Source organism: Panthera uncia, assembly GCF_023721935.1.
Source record: "Panthera uncia isolate 11264 chromosome E2 unlocalized genomic scaffold, Puncia_PCG_1.0 HiC_scaffold_19, whole genome shotgun sequence".
Lineage (NCBI taxonomy): Eukaryota > Metazoa > Chordata > Mammalia > Carnivora > Felidae > Panthera > Panthera uncia.
In genome coordinates, this window is record NW_026057588.1 from 15,398,602 (window position 1) to 15,411,895 (window position 13,294).

At 37.2% G+C, this 13,294-nt stretch overlaps 2 protein-coding genes across 2 annotated transcripts in view; both read right to left on the bottom strand.

The window, feature by feature from the left end:
- The window catches only part of LOC125915975 (zinc finger protein 420), a 421,195-nt gene that overhangs the window by 151,676 nt on the left and 256,225 nt on the right, over positions 1 to 13,294 (bottom strand). The window lies entirely within an intron of this gene.
- LOC125915984 (zinc finger protein 383-like) overlaps positions 1 to 13,294 on the bottom strand; it is a 51,333-nt gene that overhangs the window by 3,329 nt on the left and 34,710 nt on the right. The window contains exons 2-4 of the mRNA XM_049622116.1: positions 5,492 to 5,618; positions 4,875 to 4,973; positions 3,590 to 3,643 (exon numbers count right to left, since the gene is read on the bottom strand). Of these exons, the coding sequence (XP_049478073.1) occupies positions 3,590 to 3,643; positions 4,875 to 4,973; positions 5,492 to 5,618 (280 nt within the window). The remainder of the gene's footprint in view (positions 1 to 3,589; positions 3,644 to 4,874; positions 4,974 to 5,491; positions 5,619 to 13,294) is intronic.

Here is a 13,294-nt window from a genome sequence, read left to right on the forward strand (position 1 = left end):
TCTACTAACTATTGGAACTATTATTTCTAATAATTAATGAGTTATGGCAAAAATAAACATATAACACCAATAAAGATAAGTCAGTTTTATATGTCTTTTTTTTTTTTGCCACTGTCTATATGGAATGATTTTCACAACTTGTTAACAATTATTGAAAGAAAACCAGGACAGTAAAAAAGAGTGCAGAGAGAGTAATATCTCATGTAAAAGCAGGAAGGAGAATTAAGAATATAAATGTGAATGTGCTTTATTTCTGAAAAAATAAATGCAGAAAGGATTAATCAGACTACCCTAACCCCCACCCTCACCCCCCAAAAACTTTTTACCTAGATTGACAGGGGCAATGAATGAGAGGCAGAGAGAGAGGAAAAAGAGCAGAGAGAGAGGGGAAGAGAATCCCAAGCAGGCTCCACACTGTCAGCATGGAGCCTGATGCGGGGCTCAAATTCATAAACTGTGAGATCACGACATGAACCGAAATCAAGAGTCAGATGCTTAATCAACTGAGCCACCCATGCGCCCCTAAGTATATTTTTATATTGACTTTTGAAGCATGTAAATGTTTTATATATTCCAAGTATAAATTAAAAAAAAAACCCTAAACTCAACAATTAAAATAAACTGCATATTAAGCTGAAAATGCACAAAAAAGAATTAATCTAGCAATTTTTCAAACTGTACTCTGATTAGAAATCCTTAGTGTAACATATTCTAAGGGAAAACAGGAAAAGAAACAAAGTGTAATAAATCATGAATATGGCTTCAGGTAGGTTTTCCTGTCAGTAGTTGTATAATATTCTAATTTTGAAACCGTTCTGTAGTATTGGGACAGAGTCCCAAGTCTTGGGACAGAAGACTTGAGTAACTATACTCATGTTGGAGGAAATAGGGTTTTTTCACTGTTCAAGAAAAAGTTACAAAACTGAAATGCAGAAAAGTGAGACAGAATCTCACCTTTGGACTTCAATTAGAGTTATTAGTATTCAATTATGAAAGATAGTTTCCTGGGGCACCTGGGTGGCTCAGTTAGTTAAGCGTCTGACTTCGGCTCAGGCCATGATCTTGTGGTTCGTGAGCTTGAGCCCCGTGTTGGGCTCTGTGCTGACAGCTCAGAGCCCAGAGCCTGTTTTGGATTCTGTGTCTCCCACTCTCTTTGCCCCTCCCCAGCTCACACTCTGTCTCTCTCTCTCTCAAAAATAAAGATTAAATAAAGAGAAAATAAATAGAGAAAATAAAGAGAGAGAGATAGGTTCCTGTCTCTTTCCATCTAATGGATATAAAAGCAATGGCAATCCAGTAGTAATAAGCACACTACACACTCATATTGGTCAATCAACACCATTCCCTATTACAAGAAACTAAGACTTTTAAAAAAAATTTTTTTTAATGTTTATTTATCTTTGACAGAGAGACAGAGCATGAGCAGGGGAGGGGCAGAGAGAGAGGGAGACACAGAATCTGAAACAGGCTCCAGGCTCTGATCTGTCAGCACAGAGCCCGACGCGGGGCTCAAACTCACACTCACAGACTGCAAGATCATGACCTGAGCTGAAGTCGGACGCTCAACTGACTGAGCCACCCAGGCGCCCCAAGAAACTAAGACTTTTAATGAGCTGGCTAATTCCAAGTCGGGAGCAAGAATAATACAAGATGAGACTGGAACATATTTTTGTTCCAGGAAACAAGAAGGTCATTAAAGATTCATGCACTCATGAAAAAAAAAGGATGCAGAAGCTAGCTGTAAGGGGCTTTCAATGGCCAAATATGAATGATAGTTTAATATCAAAAAAGAATGATTACAATGGGTTATAAGATATTGATTTTTTTAAAAGAAGCAATGAATCTGTAGTGTTTCTCAAACAAAAGTGGAAAGAAAAATCTCTTTTTAATAAAGCAAGGCCAACCAATAAATGCAGAAAGAAAGCGATAAAATTAGAACTTTTCTAAGCTCAATGTAATAACTGTTTTGAATAAGAATGAATACCAAACATTTTGGGTGAAAGATTTCTAGAGGATAGTTATACAGTCTTCAAGTATTACTGCACTAATTATTTAGTATTTATAAGGGGGGAAATGTACCTTTCCAATGGAAAGTTCTGGCAGTCATCTCCAATCACCTTGACTTTGCCTCCTGATATGATGAATTAAGAAGTACACAACCCTGGGGTGCCTGGGTGGTTCAGTCGGTTAAACGCCCAACTTCAGCTCAGGTCATGATCTCATGGTTTGTGAGTTCGAGCCCCATGTCAGGCTCTGTGCTGACAGCTTGGAGCCTGGAGCCTGCTTTGGATTCTGTGTGTCTTTCTCTGTTCATGCTCTGCTCTGTCTCTCTCTCTCTCTCTCAAAAATGAATAAACATTAAAAAAATTTTTTTAAGAAGTACACAACCCCAAGTATCAAATCAGACAAAATTGCTTAATGTGAATTCAATATTGGGGTTGTGCTTAGATAAATCCTGAATGTAAAACATTATAGGACAATTTGACATTCACTGTTAAAAATATTCTTGTTTTGAAAAAAAAAAATGGGCAAGATATTGTTCTTGATTCCAAGACTAAAAGAAACAGAATAATTTATTTTTAAAAAGATACACATTCCTCAAGATGATGTAATAAAATTGAACATATGCATTGTATACATTGCTGGAAAAAGCTTTAAAAATCGTCTACTTTTAGGGGCACCTAGGTGACTCAGTCAGCTGAGTGTTTGACTCCTGATTCTGTTGTGGTTGTGAGATTGAGCCCCACATTGAGCTCCGTGTTGAGCGTGCAATCTGCTTAAGACTCTCTCTCTCCCTCTCCCTCTGCCCCTCTCCTGCTCACCTACGCTCTCTCTTTCTCTCTCTCTCTCTCTCTCTCAAAAAAAATGTCTACTTAAAAAAAATCGATCATACTGGGCACCTGGGTGGCTCAGTTAAACATCTGACTTCAGCTCAGGTCATGATGTCGTGGTTCACGAGCTCAGGCCCCGTGTCGGGCTCTGTGCTGACAGCTTAGAGCCTGGAGCCTGTTTTGGATTCTGTGTCTCTCTCTCTCTGCCCCTTCCCCACTCGTACTCTCTCTCTCTGTCTCTCTCTCTCTCTCTCAAAAATAAATAAAACATTAAAAAAATTTTTTAATCAATCATAAAAATATGGGAAAAATCTATTTACAAAAGAAAGTATAGAAGAATGGAAGTTTCAATTAGAAATTAAAATTGGAAGAATCTGGAAGACAACCTCATTATGCAAGTATATCTCTATTATTATATATTAATATTATAATATATCTAAAAGTTTATTAAGAAAGGAAGGCATATGATATAGTGTTTTAGAGGAAATCCATGATGAATTTGTATATATGTGTGTGAGTTTGTGTGTGTATATAATATAAATGCATGTAATATGTGTGCTATAGTTATCTATTTATGGGATGTAAAAACTCAATTTAAAAATTGATTTTGAAAGTTAACTTCTATCTGTTCATCAGCAATTCAGATGAAAACATGTCCACTATATCTAAACTTCTTTGATTTGACTTGGAGAGGCAATGTAGCTTATGAGCTAAGAAGCATGTACAGCTTGGGTTTAAACCTTATCTCCAACACTTACTAGTTGTTGACCTTGGACAAGTTACTTCAAGTCTCTGTGTCTCAGTTTCCTCTTCTGTAAATAGGAAAAAATAGTATTTTTGAAAAATAAAAATCTAATTATATCACAGCTCTGCTTAAAATTTTTACTTATTTCCACTTCACTCAGAAAAAGTTCAATCATAATTTACAATGTCATCATAACCTGACTCTTTCCAACATACACATCTCTGATCACAGCTCATACTCTTCTCCTCTTTGTTTGCTCTGTCCCAGACATTCTGGTCACCTTCGTGCTCCTTATACACAATGAGCCTGCCTGCCTCAAGACTTTTGTACTTACTGTACCTCTGCCTTGAATCATCCATGTTCATGACCTTCTCCCTCACTCCCATTCTATTTTATGCTGATTGCATGCATCATGCAATGCTTGATCATCCTCCCTCACCTCAATCTCTTCTTGTCTGCAAACTCTACTATCCTATTCCAAGCACAGGACCTTTACACCCAAAACTCTCTATCAAGGTGACTGCAATCACTCCTAGGGCTCCAACTATTACAACGCTGTGAGGCTTTTCCACCATTTAGTCTTTAGCCATTTTCCCTGGTTGTGGTATTTGAACCTCAAATAATTCCACAATTATAATTAATTCCACATTTTGAATAATTTTTATGGATTTTAAAAAAAGTTTTTATTCAAATTCCAGTTACTTAACATGCAATGTAATATTAGTTTCAGGTGCATAATATAGTGATTCAACACTTCCATACATCACCCAGTGCTCATCACAGCAAGTGTACTCCTTAATCCCCATCACCAATTTTTCTCAATCCCTAGGCTATAAGTTTCTTAATAGCTGATATATTTTATAATGCTCTAGAAAAATATTCTCCACAACACAGAATATTAGGAAGTGTTGGCTGAAAGAATGAATACATGAATAAAATAATGACTAAAAAAACTGAATATATTGAATACCAAAATGTTTAAAGGCATGACACATGTATAGACCAAAGGCAAGAGAGAGTGAACTAATGGAATTAGATCTCACATAAAAGTAGAAGCTTCTCATTAGAATTACCTACTAGGAATAGGCAGAAAACATGAGAGAAAAGAAGCATGGAGAGTATTAGGTTGAAGATGGAGGTGTGGGCATTTGGAAGTTCATAGTGTAGTTTACTTTTCTTAATAGTTGTGGGACTTTGGGAGGAGATTCCTCCAAACATCTCAAAGATGTGGTCTCCTCACTGAGCAGCTGGTTTATATCCAGCGTTCCTTTTCCCTTACATAATCATCAATCACTTACCTAGGTACGGGTCCCTTGTCAGCTCACTGTCAAAAACACTCCATGGCTCCTTCCCTTGCTCCAGTAAAGAAATCACATCTGGCTTGGGAATGCAAAGTCCTACTCACAAGAAAAGAAAGGAGATTTTTGTTGTAGGTATCCCAGGACTCAAATCCTGTCCTGTGAACAGCAAATAAAGGGTGATGCCACTATTGGAAGGGCCACAAAAAAAGGAGAGAAGATGGAGTTGGCCTTGGGACCAATGAAACTACATATTCCTGGGGTGCCTGGGTGGCTCAGTTGGTTGAGTGTCTGACTCTTGGTCTTGGCTCAGGTCACGATCCCAGAGTCATGGGATCAAGCCCCACATCAGGCTCTGCACTGAGTGTGGAACCTGCTTGGGATTCTCTCTCTCTCCCTCTGCCCCTCTCCCTTGCTCTCTCAAAACAAACAAAAACAAAATAAAACAAAACAAAACAAAACAAAGCCATACATTCCCAACTCTACAAATCTCAAGCCATTTCTTTAGGAATAGGGAAAAGAAATACATAGGATATATGAGAGGAGTTGAGAAATTCTTCTCAGGGAAAGCAAATATTCTAGAGCACTCTAGACTTTTTGGATAAAGGTATGCTTACCAACTGAGACTAGGTTGCTATAATTTTCCAACATTACATATTTGTACAAATTCCTTTGAGTCGAGTCCAGGCATTCCCACTCTTCCTGAGAAAAGTCGATAGACACATCCCTGAATATCACAAATCCCTGAAACAAAAAACCTGAGTTATTCTTGTGTAATGAAAATAAATGACTTCATGGTAGAAGGAGAGATGAGAAACAAAAGGAGAGGAAGTAGAGTTTTGGAGAAATGGAAAAGAAAGAAATGGAGAGCAAACAGGGTGGGTTCAATACCTGTGATATGAGTGAAGACTAGAGTTAGTGTTAATCAATGAGCAGGATTCACACAACCCAATTCCTACAGATAAAAACTGTGCCCAGTGAGTGAATCCCAAGGTCCATTCTGGTTTTAAAATATACTAAATCCAATTAAGAGGAACATCCCAATTAAAAAAAATTTTTTTAACGTTTATTTATTTTTGAGACAGAGAGAGACAGAGCATGAACGGGGGAGGGTCAGAGAGAGAGAGAGAGGGAGACACAGAATCGGAAACAGGCTCCAGACTCTGAGCTGTCAGCACAGAGCCTGACGCGGGGCTCGAACTCACGGACCGTGAGATCATGACCTGAGCCGAAGTCGGCCGCTTAACCGACTGAGCCACCCAGGTGCCCCGGAACATCCCAATTAAAAAACTAATGAGTATGTAGTATATTCTCAGTAAAGAGGAGTATGCTCCTGCTTCCCCTTCCTCCCTGAAAACTCAAATTATAAATAATTGTAAAGTCTTGAAAGGGTATCAGAGGATAACATTTTAGAATAATAGGAATATAAAGAAGATCTTAACATTTTGGAGGTGCCTAGGTGGTTCAGTTTGTTAAGCATCCAACTCTTGATTTCGGCTTGGGTCATGATCTCACAGTTGGTGGGTCTGAGCAGAGCCCACTTGGGATTCTCTCTCCCCCCTCTCTCTCTGCCCCTCCCCTCCACACCCTCTCTCTGAAAATAATAAATAAACCTTAAAAAAATCCAAAAATTTTCAATAATCAGAAAGCAGGTCACATGAAATGTACCAGAAAACAGAAACACAACGGCCTGCTCAATAGTGGCCCAAAATGGGGTGCATGGGTGGCTCAGTGGGTTAAGCATCTGAGTTCAGTTTAGGTCATGATCTCACAGTTCATGAATTCGAGCCCTGCATTGGGCTCTGTGCTGACAGCTCAGAGCCTGAAGCCTGCTTCAGATTCTGTGTCTCCCTCTCTCTGCCCTTCCCTCACTCATGGTCTCTCTGTCTCTCAGACAAAAAATAAATAAACACTAAAAAATGCTTTTAAAAAAATAGTGTCCTAAAGTGACAAACAAAACAAAATTTAAAATGTTAACAAATTTAGGGCTGCCTGGGTGGCTTAGTCAGTTAGGTGTCTGACTCTTGGTTTCCGCTCAAGTCATGATCTCACTGTTTCATTGGTTCAAGCCTTGCATCAGGCTCTGTGCTGGTGGCACGGAGCCTGCTTGGGATTCTCTCTCTCCCCTTCTCTCTCTGCCCCTCCCCCACTCATACTGTGGCTGTCTCTCTCAAAAATAAACTTAAAAAAATTTTTTTAATGTGACAAATTTTGCAATACTGAGATATGAACTCTCAACTAGAGTCATTTATTCAGTCAAAATTTATACAAATGTGAGGTTGTATAAGACATTTCTGCAGAAGCAAAGGATCACATATGTTATCTCCTCTGCACCATTACTCTTTTGTTGTTTTTTATTCTTTTATTTAAAACAAAAGTTTCAGCTTATTGACGTATAATCAACAAATGAATTGCATATGTTTAAAGTGTACAATGGGATGATTTGACATATGTTTACTTTATGAAATGATTACCACAATTAGGTTAATTAACATATTCATCACTTCACATAGTTACTATGTGAGGTAACATAAGTGAGAACACATAAGTTATACTTTTTTAGCAAATTTCAAGTACATAACACAGCATGATTAACTATAATCACCACGATGTACATCAGATTCCCAAAGTTAATTCATCTTATCACTGAAGGCCTATACCCTTTGACCAGCATATCCCTATCTTTTCCTCCAACCCAATTCTCCTTTGTAACCACCATTTTATTCTGCTTCTGTGAATTGGACTTCTTTTTTTTTTTTTTTTTTTTAGATCTCACATGTAAGTGAGATCATTACAGTGTTTGTTTTTCTGTCTGGTTAATTTCAGTTAGCATAAAGTCTTCTAGATACATCCATATTTTCATAGCTGAATAGTATCTCATTATATTTTGCTGTATTTCTATCTATCTACTTACCTACCTACCTACCTATCTATCTATCTAGATGTCTATAAAGAGAGCTCACATCTATTTTATCCATTCATCTATCAGTGGACACTTAGGTTGTTTCCATATCTTGACCATTGTAAATAATGCTGCAAGAAAATGAACATGGTAGTGTAGATATCTCTTCAGGATACTGATTTTGATTTCTTAGGATATATACCCAGAGATGGAACTGCTGAATCATATATTAGTTCCATTTTTAATTCCTTGAGAAATCTCCATACTGTATTCCCTAGTGGCTGTACCACTTTACATTTCAACCAACAATGTACAAAGTTTTCTTTTTCTCTATTTCCTCACCAACACTTATCTGTTGTCTTTTTAGCACAGGTCTGAGATATCTCATTGTGTGATCTTCAGATTTTCCCTAGTGATTAGTGATGTTAAGTACCTTTCTCTTAAAAAAAATTTTTTTTTAATTTTTTTTTAACGTTTATTTATTTTTGAGACAGAGAGAGACAGAGCATGAACTCTGAGCTGTCAGCACAGAGCCCGACGCGGGGCTCGAACTCACGGACCGCGAGATCATGACCTGAGCCGAAGTCGGACGCTTAACCGACCGAGCCACCCAGGCGCCCCTTAAAAATTTTTTAATGTTTGTTTATTTTGGAGAGAGAGAAAAAGAGCACACGACTGCAGGAAGGGCAGAGAGACAGACTCAGAATCTGAAGCATGCTCCAGGCTCTGAGCTGTCAGCACAGAGCCTGACACAGGTCTTGAACTCATGGACCGTGAGATCATGACTTGAGCCTGTCAGAGGCTTAACCAACTGAGCCACCCAGGCACTGCTAAGCACCTTTTATGTACCAGCTGGCTATTAGTATATCTTTTTTAGAAAAATTCTATTCAGATCCTTTCCCCATGTACAAATCATGTCATTTGTTTTTGTTTGTTGTTTGTTTGTTTTGTTTTGTTTGCTATTGAGTTATAGAAATCCTTATGTATTTTGGATATTAATGGCTTATCAGATATATGGTTTGCAAATATTTTCTTTCATTCCATACATTGCTTTTTCATTTTGTTGATTGTTTCCATTGCTAGGCAGCTTTTTAATTTGATGTGGTCCTGCCTATTTATTTTTGCTTTTGTTGTCTGTGTTTTTGGTGTCATATCCAAAAAATCATTGCTCAGATGAATGTCAAAAAGCTATTTCTTTACATTTTCTTCTAATAGTTTTATGGTTTCAGATATTACATTTTCTTTACTTTGTCATTCATTTTTTCTTTGCTCCTATCTGACTGGGTAATGTCAAATGACTTGTCTATGACTTCACAGATTCATTCTTCTGCTGGGTTAAGTCTGCTGTTGATGCATTTTTCCTTTCACTCATTGTATTCTTCAGCTCCATATTTCCTGTTTTTCTTTTTTATGATTTCTATCTCCTTGTTAAATTTTTTTTTGTTTGTGCATTGCTTTTCTGATTTCATTGAATTGTCTTTCTATATTTTCTTCTTACTGAGCTTCCTAAAACAATTATTTTGAATACTTTATTGGGCAAATTGCATGTCTTCATTTATTTGGTGTCTGTTACTGTAAAATTATCATATTTCAGGGCATCTGGCTGGCTCAGTCAAACATCTGACTCTTGATTTCAGCTCAGGTCATGATCCCAGGGTCATGGGATCAAGCCCTGACTCTGGGTCCTCACTGAGCATGGAGCCTGCTTAGGATTCTTTTTCTCTCTCCCTCTGCCCCTCTCCCCTGCTTTCACTCTCTTTCTAGAATAAAAAAAAATTTAGGGGCACCTGGGTGGCTCAGTTGGTTAAGTGTCCAACTTTGGCTCAGGTCATGATCTCACTGCCTGTGAGTTCCAGCCCCACGTCGGGCTCTGTGCTGACAGTTCAGAGCCTGGAGCCTGCTTCCGATTCTGTGTCTCCCTCGCTCTCTGCTCCTCCCCCACTCACACCCTGTGTCTCTCAAAAAATGAATAAACGTTAAAAAAAAAAATTCAAAAGACATAGAATGGCTGAAAAAACTGAAAAAAACAAAAACAAAAGCAAGACCCAAATAAATGCTGTTTGTAAAAAAGGACACACGTTAGCTGAAAGTGTGGGGTGGCAAAAGATATTTCATGCACATGGTAACCAAAAGAGAGCAGGGTTGGCTATACTTACATCAATAAAATAGAAACTAAGTCACAAATTTTCACAAAAGACAAAGAATGTCATATGATAAAAGGGACAATTCAACAAAAAGATATAACAATTATAAATATATAGTACCTAATATTAGAACATCTAAATATATAAAGCAAACATCGACAGATCTGAAGGGAGAAATAGCAATACAATAATCATAGGAGGCTTCAACACCCTACTCTCACTAATGGGTAGATAATTGAGAGAAAACCAATAAACAAAAATGCAGAACTGAACAATAAAATAGACTAAATTAATCTAACACATATGTACAGAACATTCCACCCAACATCAACAGATTACTCATTCTTCTTAAGCATATATGCAACATTATTCAGGATACATCACATGCTAAGACATAAAACAAGTCTTAATAAATTGTAGATTGGAAACTATTCCAAGTATCTTCTCTATCACAGTGGAATAAAACCATATATCAATAACAGAAAGAAAACAGGAAAATTTATAAGTATGTAGAAATTACAGATTCAATGCAACTATCAAAATACCAATGGAATTTTTTACATAAATAGAAAATAACTATTATAAAATTTATTTGGAGTCACAAAAAACCCTGAATAGTCAAAGCATTTTTGAGCAAGAACAACAAAGCAGGAGATATTAAGCTCCCTGATTTCATAACATATTACAAAGTTGTAGTCATCAAGACAGTATGTTACTGGCACAAAAACATGTGCATAAGCCAATGGAATAGAGGAGACCCAAAATAAACCCTTACCTATATGGTCAAGTAATCTCTCACAAGGGCACCATAAATATAACATGGGGAGAGGATGGTCCCTTCAATAAGTGGTGTTGGAAAAACTGGATATTCACATGCAAAACAATGATTTTGGACCTTTGTTTCACACCATGTACAAAAAAAGTCAACTGAAAAAGGATTAAAGATTTCAGCATAAACCAGATGGACTTAACAGACATACAAAATATTCCATTCAAAGAAACAGAATGTGGGGCACCTGGGTGGCTCAGTCGGTTAAGCGTCTGACTTTGGCTCAGATCATGATCTCATGGTTCCTGGGTTAGAGCCCTGCGTTGGGCTCTGTGCTGACAGCTTAGAGCCTGGAGCCTGCTTCGGATTCTGTCTCTCCCTCTCTCTACCCCTCCCCCACTAGTGTTCTATCTCTCAAAAATAAATAAACATTAAACATTTTTTTTAAATGTTTAGAGAAACAATGCACAATCTTCTCAAGCACACGTGAAACAATCTCTAGATCATATGGTAGGCCATAATATAAGTCTTAATAAATTTAAGAAGACTGAAATCATATCAAGCATCTTTTCTGACCACAATGATATGAAACTAGATAACAATTACGAGAAGAAAACTGGAAAATTTACGAATATAATCAAGTGGGATTCACTCCATGGATGCAAAAAAAGCTCAACAGCCACAAATGAGTGAAAAACACCACATTAACAAAATAAAGGATAAAAATCATACAATCATCCCAACAGGTTCAGAAAAAGCATTTGACAAAATGCAACATCCATTTATAATAAAAACTCTTAAAGAAGTGGGTATAGCAAAGAAATGCCTCAACATAATAAATACCATACATATATATATAAAATATAATTTCTCCCAGCTTTATTATTTAATCACAGCTTTATTAATATAATTGATTATAATACCATAATATTGTGTAAGTTCAAGGTGTACAATATGTTGATATAATACATATCTATTGCAAAATGATTAGCATCAGAGTGTTAGCTAACACTATCATTTAAAATAATTACCATTAAAATTTTTTTTAAGTTTATTTATTTTGAGAGAGAGAGATCATGCGAACAAGGGAAGGGCAGAGAGAGAGGAAGAGTCAGAGAATCCAGAGCAGGTTCCACACCGTCAATGCAGACCCCAATGTGGGGCTTGAACCAACGAACCGTGAGATCATGACCTGAGCAGAAACCAAGAGTCAGAGGCTTAACCTAATGAGCCACCTAGGTGCTCCACCCCGCCCCCCCATTTCTTTCTTTCTCTTTCTTCCTTTCTTTCTTTTTTCTTTCCTTATTTCTCTTTCCTTTTTTTATGTTTATTTTTTTGAGAGAGAGCGAACAAGAGGGGGAGGGGTAGACAGAGGGGGACAGAGGATCTGAAGTGGGCTCCGCGCTGACAGCTTGACAGCAGCAAACTCAATGCGGGGCTTGAATCCATGAACCCTGAGATCATGACCTGAGCTGAAGTCACTTCACCAACTGAGCCACCCAGGCACCCCAAATAATCACCACTTCTTTTTTGCAGTGAGACATTTAAGATCTACTCAGCAACTTTCAAGTATATAATATTTAGTCACCATGATATATATTAGATCCCTAGAACTTATTCAACTTACAACTAAAAGTTTGTACCCTTTGACCAACATTTCCCCACTACCCCCACCATCCTGTGGTAATAATCACTATACTGTTTTTGTGAGTTCACCTATTTCAGATTCCACATATGAGTGATATCCTATAGCATTTTCCTTTCTCTGACTTATTTCACTTACCATAGTGCCCTCAGAGTTAATCCAACTTGTCACAAATAGCAAGATTTCCTTCTTTCTCATGAACGGTATTCTATTGTATATATACCACTTCTTTATCCATTTATCCACTGACTGACTTAGTTTGTTTCCATATCTCGGCTATTGTGAATAATGCTGCAAGAATATGGAAGTGTATGTATGTGGAATTTAAGAAACAAAACAGATTAATATGAGGGAAAGGAAAAAAAGGGGAGAGAAGCAAACCATAAAATAGACTCTTAGCTATGGATAACAAACTGAGGGTTGCTAGAGGGGAAGTGAGTAGGGGGATGGGCTAAATCGGTGATGGGTATTAAAGAAAGCACTTCTTGTGATGAACACTGGGTGTTATATGTAAGTGATGAATCTCTAAATTCTACTCCTGCAACTAATATTACACTATATGTTAACTAGAATTTAAATAAAAACTTGAAATAAAAGAAATACAGCATTAAAAAAAAATACCATTAAAGAAAAAAAGAAAAAAGAATATGGACTTGTAGATATCTCACTGATACCTGTTTTCATTTCCTTTGGATATATACTCAGAAGTGAGATTGCTGAATCATACGGAAATTTTATTTTTAATTTTTTAAGAAACCTCCATATTGTTTTCTATAGCAGTTATACAAATATACATTCCCACCAACAGTGCACATCCTCACCAACACTTGTTAACTCTGGACTTCTTGATAATAGTCATTCTAACAGCTGTGAGGGAATATCTCATTGTGGTTTTGGTTTGCATTTCCTTGATGATTAATGACATTGAGCATCTTTTCATGTACCTGTTACCTATTGTAT